Source organism: Pseudopodoces humilis, chromosome 9 (assembly GCF_049639895.1).
Source record: "Pseudopodoces humilis isolate 2021_Gansu_Grassland_sample_001 chromosome 9, ASM4963989v1, whole genome shotgun sequence".
In the NCBI taxonomy this organism is placed as follows: Eukaryota; Metazoa; Chordata; class Aves; order Passeriformes; family Paridae; genus Pseudopodoces; species Pseudopodoces humilis.
In genome coordinates, this window is record NC_142208.1 from 9788819 (window position 1) to 9802451 (window position 13633).

The window sequence follows — 13633 nt, forward strand, 5'->3', positions numbered from 1 at the left end:
ATTTCTTCATCTTTATCAAACAAACCTTTAAAGTAATTTCAAGTGATGGGAAATGAGGAGAAAAACACGCTAGTTAAGATATATTTCTTTTATGGAATATATAATATATGAAAGGAAATGGGAAACTGTATGGTACATTTATGCAGGAGAATTGAAATCTAATTTACAAGTAATGCAATTATCTCTCCATAAACAACATCAATTTCACAACACTAATGAATATTCTCTGGGGAATAAAATATCTAATGACTTTGAGAGAATTTGGTTTGGACTGAGATTTATTGCTCCTCTCATAAGTAGTTCTAGATTTTCTGAGTTAAAGGACACTGATCCTACAAAACTTATTCTGTCATGCCTACTTTGGTCATGTGAACTGATTAGCCTTGGATAGATTACTTTAAGTCAAGTATAATTTTCTGTAGAAAAATCTAAATCAACATTTGTGTTTGGTAAATGTGGAAACACTCTTTAAATAGACAACTTCAAAAGGACACTATGAATCTGGCATAATTACTGCAGTGATTAAAATTGTACTGAATCTGATTAGTTTTTAGCTTAGTAAATATAATAATGTAGTCCAGAACTTAGCGGTACTATGCTATTGGTTGTCCTTTATTTTTGATCCCCATGGTAAAACATTTTACCCTGCTATTCTGTGGTGCTGAGTACTCACAGTTAGCATCTTACCATTTCATCAAGATCAGATATCAACCTGATGTATTTTAAGACTCCTAAATCACCAAAACCTTTTGTTAAAACAGATTTATAATGCACCAAGTTACTTGCCACAATAAACAGAACTACAAAATGAAAAGCACAGAGAGGAGAGATGTGAGTATATAGGAGTGTCTGAGATAAAAGATAGTTTTTTTCATCTGGATTTCCCAACAAAATTGCATTGCTCCATTTTTTTGTTTACATCTTAAAAAGTCAGTATTTAATCTAGAGATGAAATTCTAATTCAACATAAGGTTGTTGAACAGTGCAGTGTTCTTAAATAACTTCTCAGATGACAACAGCTTCTACATATGACGCATCACAGTAAATAAGAAATTGCCCATGAGATTGAAATATTGAATGTTTTGTTTTTGTCCTGCTTGATATGAAGGAAATTAGAAAACTTTAAAATGATGTCCTTTATAAGCCAAGAGAAGGAAGGCAGTTTTAATACAGAAAGACAGAATTCATGTTGAGTGGAAGAGGCACACACCAGGCACAGAAAAGCAGAACCAAGGTTGCTGTACATGACTTGTTTGAGGTTGTGCTCTGTTTTTCTATCAGGAAGTGCAAGATGTGGGCAGTGGCATTTCCTTTTGTTTTGTCAGAGGGATGGTCAATTTGCCTGCCTTTCATCTCTCTGGAAGGAATTTCTCATTTGGATTGTTCTGCTTTTGATTTCCATTAACTCCAAATTTCAGGAAGTAAAGTTGTAATATAATGAATGTTTTTTCTTCTAATTATCACTTAAAATATTTTTAGCGACTGCAGGACTTTCTAGTAAGGGTTTATTTTTTATATTGGATATAAGAATGTCCCATTTTAAATTTGCTCAAGTTTCCTCATCTTGCATTATCTAATTGATGTTTAAATATTTATATTTAAAGCTGTCTAGGGCAGTGGTCTCCAAACTTTTTTGGTCACACATACCTATCAGTAAAACATTTTTGATCATGGGCCCCCCATGTGTTTGTATTTATTTACTTAGGAATTACGTATATGTACTAGTTTACTAATATATTGCATTATAAAACAAGCAAAACATTTATAAAGGATAAGGATGAAATAACCACTATTTCAAAATGTTTTGGTTTTTTTTCATGAATAAACAAAAATATATTCCTTCTGCAGCCTAGTGGATTGTCTTGCACACCCCGTGGGGTACTTTGGAGACCAGAGAGGGTCTGGGGTATTGCTGTTCACAAAATATAGTTAGTTTCTCTTGGGAAGGAAAGCATAAATTATAGCAATGAAACACTTGTTGCAGCTCCATTCTTCATGAAAAATCCTTGACTGGTCCTATCTCCTATCTTTTTCACTGAAGTGAAGATTTAGAGATTTAAAACTCCATTTTAAAACATAGATATATGTTTCTATATGGGGGAACCTCATCCAATAAATAGTGAACAAAACAGCATTCTCAGAAAATACTGAAGGCAAAGGATATGGGGTAATTAATGTAATTCCAGTTACTCCTATGCGGTAAACAGGTTTGCTTTCATATATTTAGAGAATGAAATTGTTGTCTGTCCCATGCAATTGTGTGATAAGCACACATAATTATAGACACATTCCAAATCTTACATGGTGGCCTCCTCTCTCTCTGTGCACATTAATGCACACAGCTTTGCTTGACCTTTGATACACTAATATCTATAGGCATTCCGTAAATGTGGATGTGACTAAGGTTGCCTTGAGCACAATTGAATAAAAAATCATACTGAGAGTCCTTTTGAAACTGTTTTGATAAGCTGTGCTTAGTATTGGAAGTCAAAGCTCAAAAAATACTTAATTAGAAATATGATACTGGTTTTGAAAAAAGAGAGTTTTATATTTTTTTTTATTTCTAGAACTTCACTTTTTTATTCCAAGAGGTTGGGAATTGCAGGAGAAAGATGGAAGAGATGCTTATGTGCTCCCCAGTGCAGCTAATGCAGTCCTAAATGATGAGGTTATTGGACCATTCAGCACTATATTAGTTTTTCCTTTGGGGTGCTGCGTATCAGCCTGAAATTTCAGTGGCTCCCACTGAGGATGCTCAGGAACTCTGGATGCTCAGCCACTTAACCAAAATACCCCTCAGTCATATGGAGGGCAATGTAAGTTTGATAATAATATACTTAAGCATATTATTTCTACCCTCACATGTATATATATACGTCAGGTAAGCATAGGCTTGAAATGCAGCAAGATAGAAAAAGCAAGATATTTGTTTTATTCTCGTTTCCAAGTGTTTTGTCATCCAATACCTTAGATTAAAACTGTTTAGTGATTAGCTGTCTTCTTGAAGTGGAAGGAAATGTCTATCCAATATTTTCATTTCTGCATTAACTTTCCATCCTTCCCCTGTTCAGTCCCTTTACTGGGTGAAATTAATCTATCCATATGACTTCTGTTTAAGTCCTTCTTTGACTTTTATTTGTAGGAGAAGATCAGGTTTTAGTAAAATGTTTTGTACTTGTTCAGATGTTTCATTATCTTTATTGAGATGATACTAAAATATAAGAAACAACACAAGTCCAGTAGTAAAGACACTTTTTAGTGCCTGTGGGGTAGTGGAGGAAAACAGTACACATGGTTAATTGTAGGGATCACGAGTACAAAACCGTGTATCCACACGTCTGCAAAGAGTGGCCATGGGATGCCATGGATTTATGAATGGGAGTTATTCTTTGAAGCATGATCCATACTGCAAATTTTTGCATATTGTTACAGTGCATACACCTTTCTGGGTCTTAAAATAGATTCCAACTTCAATGTAAAGACATGATTATTCTCTTTGAAAAGAAACATTCAAAGGAAGCCCAGCCTGGGTATGGAAATATCATTATGAGGTTATTGAACTGGGAGATTAAATCACATGACTGTAATGGCTCCTTCTGGAGCCAGTTCTTAGAGTAACCATCAGGGGAGCAATTTAACTCCTTGGAAATTAAATTTTACAGGTAAATACTGTATTTTAATTTTGCCTTAATTAGAAACAATGTATTTGGGAACTGGTTACTTAAGCTGGTTCAAATTCTCCCCAGTAAACTCCATGCAAGCCAAGGTCACTTTTGTAAAGCTCTTAATGTTCTTAAATATTTTTTCTCTTGTGTTATTTTCAATGCACCCTTTGAAGTTCCTTGCAAGTTTGAAGTCCACTTGCCTCAGCACTGGAAGGAGTTCGGAGTGGTTCTTTGGAGCTTTTGACTCCAGCTTTAGAAGGTGGAAATGTTGGTTGCAAATATGACAATTTTGAGTTGACAGTCAAGACTGCAAAAGTCAGAATATTGATTGCACTTTTTAAATGCTTCTTTTTCCACCCCAAAATTTTTAGGAAAATGCTAATGCAAAAATATATGTGTGTTTTTGTAGTAATTGCTGAAATGATATGAACTGTTGCATTGTAACTTTACTGTGTGTTTACTGACAGTTGTTTTACATTTTCCCAATATTTGCTCTAACTATTTTTAGTATTTTATTTCTCATGTATTGGATTTCTCTTCTGAAAAATTAAATGTCTGAATATTTGCTAGGAAAGATTTTTCATTTAGCCGCTTTGACTTTAACAATCTACAATGTCATAAACACAAAGTTCACACATCTACTTTCTTATGTTTTAAAATCTCTGGCCTCGAATACTTAAATGTATCTCTATGGAAGTCTTCTGTTTGATTAACACTGCTACTCCCCTGGCTTGGCTGGAGAGCCAGAGATGAATTTGGTGATCAGTCCTGGAGGCTTTCTCAGCTCCTGTAGCTGAGAAATTGAAGTTATTGCATGGCAGTGGGAACATCCTGTACAAAGCTGACATATGCAGTTGCCAGTAAGATTTCAATTACTTCACCTGAAAGTGGACTTGCAGTGCTTTGCATGTGATTTAAAGTGCACTTTGTTTGGATGAGTTCTTTAATTGAAATTGATGGGGTTTGGCCTTAGGTGGTTCTGTCAGGAAATTATGTGGTTTCCACTTAGATTTTTGGGTGCATTTTTAGTTGGATGTGTGTCTCAGCACTTGAAGAATAATTTTATTTAATATCTTAGTGATGCCTTCATATAGCTTTATTCTTTAAAATATTTACTTCAAAAACAAAATTTTCATAATTTTGCCCTATTGATTATTTCAGAAATAAGGTTCAAGGTTAAAAGATTTGTAACTTTGCCATGTGATGTCCTCATTTAAATTAATGGAATAGGACCAGGCCATTTTTGAATCCTGTAAATATCACTTGCTTTTCCTGTTGCATTTACAAATATGACTGGTTTTAGCTTGATCTGACTTACCTCAGGCATAGTTCTGCACCTTTCCTGCCCAGCCTGCTGTTTATACTGAATCACATATTGCCTTTGTTACATGAAGAACTCTCTCCCGAGAGTTTGCAACGTAAGCAAGACGTCACTTTGATGTGAAGAGGCAGAAAATTAGTAAAGACATGATCAGGCTGACAGATAAATTAACCAGTTTAAAGGCTTCATACTAAATGAGACTTCTAGATAAGAGGCTGGGAATAATGTAGGCAGCACCTGCACACATTAACTCTTTCTATAAACTCCTTTTTACCTGTGCAAGCTTAAGGCCTTGATAGAACTTGCATATAGGCCTATTTTAGAATATACTGTAAAAGTCTTGAGTTTACCTTCCTAAAACCCCGATTCACTGCTCAAAGAATAAAGTGCTAATAAAATTAACCTCTGGGACTTAATATAGATTTCAGGTGCAATTGATCTCTTCAGTCTGTATACATAATAAGGATTTTTAAATGCTGAAAAAAATCTAGTTCACTTCCTTGCTGAATCTAGTTCAATTCACCTCTCAGCATTCTGGTTTAAAGGCAGATTGTCATTCCACTACACAGAAACAACTGAATAATGTTGTGTCATTGCTTTACTTAGACTGTTTATTGGGGAGAAATCTTATATCCTCAGGGCTTTCGGTGGATCAGACATCTTTTAGTAAACTTCCTATTCAAAGGGTATTATTTCTGAAGTCACTGCTGTTCTTCCTTCCAGATAAATTCCATTATGTGTTGCCAATAACAATGCCTTGTCATTCTGCTGGAAGTGAAATGAAGTAATGCGTGTTCAAGTTGCTGGAAGATAGATGATGCAGTAAAAGTATTTCAGCTAACCTTAAAAGAATACATTCACTTAGTGACTAAAAATAGGATCCTTCCTTTTAATGCTTAGGCTTTTTATAAATGACTGTTAAAATGTCTGTAACAGCCCAGTGGATGGAGCCATTTCTGTGGGGGAAGGTTCTTTCCTTTGGAAATGCTGCTGGTGCAGTGCAGCTCTTGAAAGCAACAAGGTTGCATTAATTCTTCTGACCAACTCCCTGAGCTGAAAGGAGGGTGATATTTGCATATTGGAGTACTCAACATATATGTTTTCACCCCTTGGTCACATAATGGCCTGTTAAATGTTTCAATTTGCTGGAAATAAAACTAGAAGCTTTCCAAAATGTTCATACTGAAATTACATTTCTTGGTATTAGAAAACTGAGAGAAGCATTCACTTGGCATCTTCATCAGAAATATAGGAAGTTAGTAAACTCCTTAGTCCTAAAATCTTGAATTACAGAGGGGCTGTCTAGAGTGTTCTTTCAACAGTACAGTACTTAAATGCAAGGCTAATGAAATGTGTGCATAATAATTACAAAAAATCAAATTGCAATTAGTAAGTAGCACTAATTGCTCTGCACTATATCCCTGAGATCTAATTGTTTGCTTTTATTTCCTGTTTTTCAGATTGTTTGAAGGGAGGTCACCAAGAAAGCCTGAGAAACTTAAGACCCTTTTCTGCTATTTTAGAAGAGTCACAGAAAAAAGTATATCCTTTATTCTTTTTTTGAGCTGCAAAGCAGATAGATGAAAAACTTAATCCCATTAAATTTAGAAATGGCTACGCAGGCATGATAAAAATATTTAACAAAAGACAGCTTGCAAAGTACACTGATGTTTATACTAATGGTACTTTTTACCATATTTATGATCCTTGCATGCAAATTATTTGCCCAAAGTGTATTCTATTTTTTTCTGATAAATATATATAAATATATATGTATGAATATACGGGGTGAGTGTAAAATACAGAGGTATATTTTTAGCCCCCTGTAGATATATATAGATATATATATATATTTAAAAATATGTATGTGTATCATTGTATAGATGTTCATATATAAATATATGTGTATATATAATGCTAGTAATATATACCACATCAAAGTGAGGATGTAGAGGGAACTTGGCACCATTACTGCCATTAAAATAACAAGCTGAAAGATTTTTAGTCAAGCTTCACTTTTCCTGCAGAATGCATAGTCTTTTGACTGTAATGCTTGTCATTGTGAGGGATTTTCCCCTACTTGTATTGTATTTCAGGTTTTTCCCTTCTATGGTTCCAAAGCAAAGCTGTTTTTAAGTTTGCCCAGTTCAAATAAAACAAATGATAGCAAGACATGGGATATCTGCTGCTCTTGGAGAATTTAGTGCATAGTCAGATCTTCTCTTATTACCAGAGATTTGAACATTTGCATAAGCTTTCAAAAACAGATTTATTTTTGTGATAACTACCATATATACATATATACTACTATATATTGCATTTTTGGGAGAAAGAGATTTTACTGTAGTAGCATACATCAGATCTGCAGCAATACCCTTACAAAAGTATTTTTTTAAGAACTTTTTCTTGATATGTCAGCATTTTACTATTAACTTCATACTTTCTCAGAAGGGTTTGTTTTAAAAGACAGATTTAAACTATTAAATATAAAAGCCCCTTACTTGGTTCAGACCATCTTCATCAAAATAAATGCTGCTATATCCAGTTTCAGCTGTCAGACTTTAAGCAATATCAGTAGAACTAAATCTCTGAGGTAAAAAGTAACTTGTGATCTATATGTGGGACTGAGAAGAGATAGAGTGTACCAGCTTTTTCTAATACTTGAGTAATAATGTTTTTGTGCAAACCAAATCCTAAATTTAGGCAGCTGTTCTTGAGCCCCTGAGCATGTGAAATCTGATGGGAACATGATTTATGAAGCTACCATATTAGATTTCCTAACATTATAACTTTAAATAATATTTAATGAGATTCTTGAATGCTCTTCTATTGAATTAAAAATTCCTATCATATCTTTAAAATATCCCATTTCTTATTATTTTTTTTTTGTCCCAGGAATTAGTAAGGCTGAAGTAGCTTAGTTCTATAAATTACAATAATAATTTTGTGACTCTTTATATTGTTAATAATAATTGTAAAAGGACACAGTGGAAACTGAAGGATTTGTGCTCAAAAGGTGAATGCTTGATTTGTAGAATACCACAACTGATACCAGAATTCCATTGTGAAAGAGCACTTGATTACTGTGCTTGAAAGTTACGTATTTTTCTTCAGAGAAAGTAACCCTTTTTTAACCTAAATTTTAAAGCAAAGTGTAGGACCCATGAAAGCTTTTTTGGAAGGATGCATTTGTGCTTTACATAGTGTTCTCAGTGTTTTCACAAATCACAGTTGACTTACTGTAGCAGAGAAATAAGTCTTAATTGAAGTTTTTATTAAGATTATATCACCTAATAAAAGGTTGATATTTTCTTTCTGTTGCAAAACTGAACTTTTTTGAGTGAAATGAGGAGAAAAGATGATACTGCATCCTTCATGCAATGAGCAACTGCTCCTCTTTTTCCCTCGAGGGCGGGAGTCTTTTCTCAGTTGGAATACAGTGAATTTCACTTGCATCCTGGCAGGGTTAAAAACTGCTTGAATTGGAATCTGCTAACAGTGCTTGCTTATTGACGTAGTTGGACTTTCTTAGAAACACGAGCTGCTGCTTTCTCCTTCCATGGATTGAATACTCTCTAGATTGTCTGTTCACACTGAGCAGTTGATTTTAAAGGTTTACAATCTTTTTTTCTCTAAAGCAGCACATTTTACTTCAAATACTGGGTCTTTCTAGTAGTATTTAGTGTTGTTAAAGTGAAAATCACGTAAGAAATAGTTTTTCTTAGATCTGGAAAAACTAAAATACTCAAAATGCAAAGTGGGAAGAGAAGTAATATTTTGGTCTTCATGTTACTTGTCTTCATTTAGAGCATGGGCTGTCAGGGGTAAAATCAGAGTCACTCTTGAAGAAAGTTAAGCTCTTGGTATCTACCAAGAGTGGTGTTTGTAGTTTTCAAAGCTTGCCAGTTAAGATAATCTAAGGGCTAAGCTCCCACACTCAATACTTTTTCCTTTGGGGTTGCTCTGCCTGTAGAACCTACAGGATTGGTGACGTTTACAAGGCAGTGTCTGCAGGAGTTTCCAGACTGGGAGAGGTAAGTCAAACACCCTTTCAATGCAAGACATTTCTTAAGTCCTCAATAACTGAATGTCATTCATTTGGAATTGATTCAGGTATAGAAGTACTACAGGAAACAATCTTTGCTATGAACTGTTGCAGAAAGAAATACAGAGGGCAATGGGTGAATTGCCACAAGTAGTTTCTGTCCAGAGTTTTCCCATATGTTTGTCTGTAAAGCAAGCAAGTTGTTGATGAAGTTTTAAAACAGTAGTATATCCTTGGTGGCATTGCTTGAGTGGGGGGAAAAAAGAGAGGGATGGCTTGATTTAAGAAATGACAGGAAATATAATGAAGAATGGGTGATGACCAGCATGAGCACAAACATTGCAGCTTTATTGCTGGGGAGCAAGAAAAGCTTCAGTTTTGGAGTTTTATGGTAAAAGGTGAAGAAACTGAACAAATGACTGTTAAACTTTCCCACCTTGTTTCTGCAAGGCAAACATGTTTTCTTTAATCTGTCAGGTTTTTTGTTGTTTTTTTTTAAACCACCTTATATTTAAGGTGTGTAAACAGTTTGGGTTTGAGTGAATTTTGTTTTAAAATGAATGTGTTTTTGTGGGGTTTCTGAAATGATCCTTTCTGTACAATATTTTTCCTCAATGGTAGATCTCAGAAAAAACTATCTAGATTGCATGTCACCTATGAAGGCACCATCGAAAGCAATGGACAAGGTATGCTACAGGTAAGTGCATATAACAGTTTGTGTGGCTTTCATGTTTTTTGTCATAATTTCATGGTCTGCCAGCTTAACAAAGTTACTTGTTTATCTTCAATTAACTTAAATGACAAGATGTTATGCAGCATAAAAAACCCCATCAAAATTAATTCCATGGGCAGTCTTAGTACTGTCAGTGTTTCCCAGATCATCGAGGTAGCATGTGTACCTGTTACAGAAAGGGCTGACAGAAAATCACGAGTCCTGGACAGCTTCAGGTCTTCTGGTTCAAGCCAGGATCAAAGATTGACAAGACAAAAGATTCAGGCTGTAATCGTGATGACTTGTGAAAAAATAAACTTTCAGTTTATTTTAAAAATATTATTCTTGTGCCCCAGACAGTGACCAGGTCAGTGCTCCAGGAGACTTTCTTGCTGCTGCCAGCACCACTGTTTCAGTCTGGGAGGCAGTCAGCAAAAGAAATTCATAAGGAGGATGTCATGTCCATATCTATGGGAAGGAACATGTTTGAGTTTTCAAATTAGTTGTTTGCTTTATGCTTTTTTTTTGTTTTTTAAAATGGGTATGCCTTCTAGAATTCTTTTACAAAAAATGAAGTAAAAATTAGAACTTTTTTAGCCAGGGACAAAGTAATGCATTGAATGAGGAGGAAGGAATGAGAACTTTTTTCTGCAACGATTTTTGCTCAGACTTTAAAATGTCTCATAAATTTATGAAACTTGAGCACTCATATGCGTGCTGAAATTATGAAGAACTCAGCAACTGCTCGATAAAGACCATTTTTCTAGTGTTGCAGTCTGTATAAGGGAGTATTGCCTAGGATGTGATCGTTTTCCTCTTGGCTGTTTCAAGTATTATCAAACAAAAGGTCTCTGCTCAGATGAAGAGCTGCCACTCCAGCAGGGAGCAGGATGACCAAGGCAGGACAGTGCAGGAGTCCACAGTGACCCCAGCCTTGGGCAGGGACAGTGACGATCACAGTTTCTGCTGACTGGCTGGTGGCCATCAGACAAAGGCAAGGTGGTGAGTTAGGGCACCAAGGACAATGAGATGTCTGGTCAGCACGTGGGCATCAGCAGAACAAAGGGCTGGACCTGAGCCCACATGTGATGTGTCTCAGGTGAGGTCCAGGACAGGGCAGGTGTTTGTGCGGGACAAGGTCGGGGACCCAGGGGAGGCTGCTCAGCACAGTTCCAGTGCTTTGGGACCCTGGCACGCTGCACATCTGAGTGGTTTTCATATAACTTTTTATCATAGTCAAGTTTAGCAAATCCTAAACAACTGAAATGTGTTGGTATTTCCAGGATAGACTAAAGGAACACATGCTGCTGTAGTGGCTGGCTCTTGGTGAGCTTTGGACCCTGCCTTCTGGGTCAGTTTGTAATCTATACAGGTGTTCATGTTATCCCAGCAACTACTGTCCTCCTCCTGTACCTATGCTGTCATCAGCTACCTAAGTAAAAACTAGTAAGAAGTTAATAGCATTCAAAAGATGAAATAACTTTTAAAATTATAACTTTATAAGGGTAGTTAATTTGAGTGAATAGTAATTACTTTATTGACTAAACAAACTCCTTTTAAAACTGTTGTCTGTACAAAAATGTAATTGGCAGAATATGTACTATTGCAGCAAAAAATAGTCCAGAGATCTCTATTTCAAGCAGAAACCTTTAGAGTCAAAATTATTTGCCTTGTTCAAATGCATTTCATGGACAATTGGTAAGATATTGTCAGTACATTTCAAGAAGAATTCGTTAGAGGGTTTTTTTGGTATAGAGCTGTTACATTGACAGTGCTAATCTAAAGATACTTCAGTGTAGACAGTTCGGGGAGAATGCTTGCCAAAGGACAAACTAATGATTTTTCAATGTCCCTGAAAAGAATGCTGTTTTCATCTTTCACATTTACTGAAATGTGTTTTATTCTGAAATATATGCCTCTTCAAGGGAAACCCACACAACTTGTATTTGGAGCATTTGAGATTCAAGATTTCTTTTGCTGTGTAATGTCTCATTTGTCATAAGTTTTCTGAGAAGTTGAAGGGAAAAAAAGAGGCATGATCATGTTAATCAGTCTCTCTGCTTGTAGTTTTAAGTGATAGCAGCAGATTTCAACAAAATAATTGGAATTTGTACAGTATTTTATTTAATTTGGTAATGAAAGGTTTTTTTGTTTTTTTGTTTGTTTGTTTGTTTTTGTTTTTTTTTTTGCTTATCCTATCATAATCCTCCTGAATGTATTTTTGGTAGGTTGATTTTGCAAACCGTTTTGTTGGAGGTGGTGTGACTGGGGCAGGACTAGTACAAGAAGAAATTCGGTTTTTAATCAATCCAGAGCTGATTGTATCAAGGCTCATCACTGAAGTCTTGGATCACAATGAATGTCTTATCATCACAGGTTAGTCTTTGCAGAAAATGTTTCACATCGAATTCTGGTTTTATATATATAAAATACATTTCAAGTTGAAGTTTAGTATGGTTAAATGCTGTAAGGATTAAAAAAAATGGGAAAAAAAAGTTGACACTCATTTGACAATGAGCCTCCTGCTTCATCCCACCTAGCACCACAAGGGACACTGTTCCATAGTTGATTTGTGAAAGGAGAAAAGAGAAGTGACAGCAAGCAGAAGAACTTACTTTCTTCTCTGTAAATGTGTTTGAGGAATTTGTGTCTTTAGCTAAAGAATGCTGATGGGCAATGTAGGTAACACCCACAATTTCCAGCTATTAGCTGATACTGCTTCTCTTATATTCAGTGATGTGGGATTTTTTTTCCTCTCCTGAATTCATAACATTTGATGTCATCAGTGCAATTGAACACTCTTAGGAAGAGGAGCTACCTTCTGATTACCTAAAAGGGGAGGAGGTGGAAGAGTAGCAAATCTGCATCCATTAGAAAAGGGTAGAAAGCTAGGAACTGTCTCTGGTCTTGTTAGTTCCACATCTGTGTTACTTGTAAGTTAATTATGGGTTCCTAATTACATCAAAAAAAACCTGCTTCTTCAGTATGTCGCTGAGGGGTTGTGTGTGGAGACCTCCTGTCTATCCAGAGCTTAGCTGAAAGGGCTTTTTCTTTTGCTTCCCACTCTTCATAGAACTTGGATTCTTTTATTATCCATTGGATTAAAACAGTTAGCATGAAAAACCAAATGTCCCTGCTAAGAACTGGAGCAGCCAAGGTCGTGCTGCAAGTCTCAGTTCTATGCATGAATGAGCATTTTTCATGACCGAAGAAATAAAATGATACTATAATACTACTTTATTTGCACTAAAGAGCAACTATAAAAAAAATATATATGATCAGAGAGGTCATCTGGGTAAATAGTATAATAGACTATGTTTATATTTTTCAATCTGCTATAGCAGAAATGTTTGGTTTAGCTACCTGAGCTGTCTTAAAAGTCAAGAGTTTCTGTAGGTATTAGAACACATTTCTTGGAAAAATCCAATAGCAATTCTTTCTCTTACATGCATATACAGTAGAAATTTGAGCTTAAATCTTGCAGGTCTTATTTTGTCCTGAGTTATTGATTGTACTGGGCAGAGCACCTTTTGCTTCCTGTCTTATGCTTGGTAATCTTTTTAAGACGATGTTTTATTTTGTTTTTCCACTCTGTCAGAATTAATACCTTTTCTGTGAAAAGTTTTTGATAAATTGCCTTTTGTGATTACATTTGCAAAAAATTAATCAGAAAAAGGGTTCTTGGCCATCAGAGACTTCTATTCCATGTTTTTATATGATACTATATTAACATATTTTAAGCACTGTCCTCTGGGAGAGACTTTTTTGGTAAGGGTAAAAACAGAGCACAGCTTTCAATCTGGGTAATAACTGATTAGGAGAAACACTAAATTAGTGTTTTGAAATACCTTCTTCCATTTCCCTGCAAAAAAAAATGGTGATTTGGCATG

General features: G+C 35.4%; 1 protein-coding gene across 2 annotated transcripts in view; it reads left to right on the forward strand.

Moving 5' to 3' along the window:
• Positions 1–13633, forward strand: part of PARG (poly(ADP-ribose) glycohydrolase) — a 61299-nt gene that overhangs the window by 32994 nt on the left and 14672 nt on the right. For both annotated transcript variants that reach the window (XM_014250418.2, XM_005520458.3), the window contains exons 10-13: positions 6447–6526; positions 8960–9020; positions 9653–9728; positions 11972–12119. In XM_014250418.2, coding sequence (XP_014105893.2) covers positions 6447–6526; positions 8960–9020; positions 9653–9728; positions 11972–12119 — 365 coding nt within the window. The remainder of the gene's footprint in view (positions 1–6446; positions 6527–8959; positions 9021–9652; positions 9729–11971; positions 12120–13633) is intronic.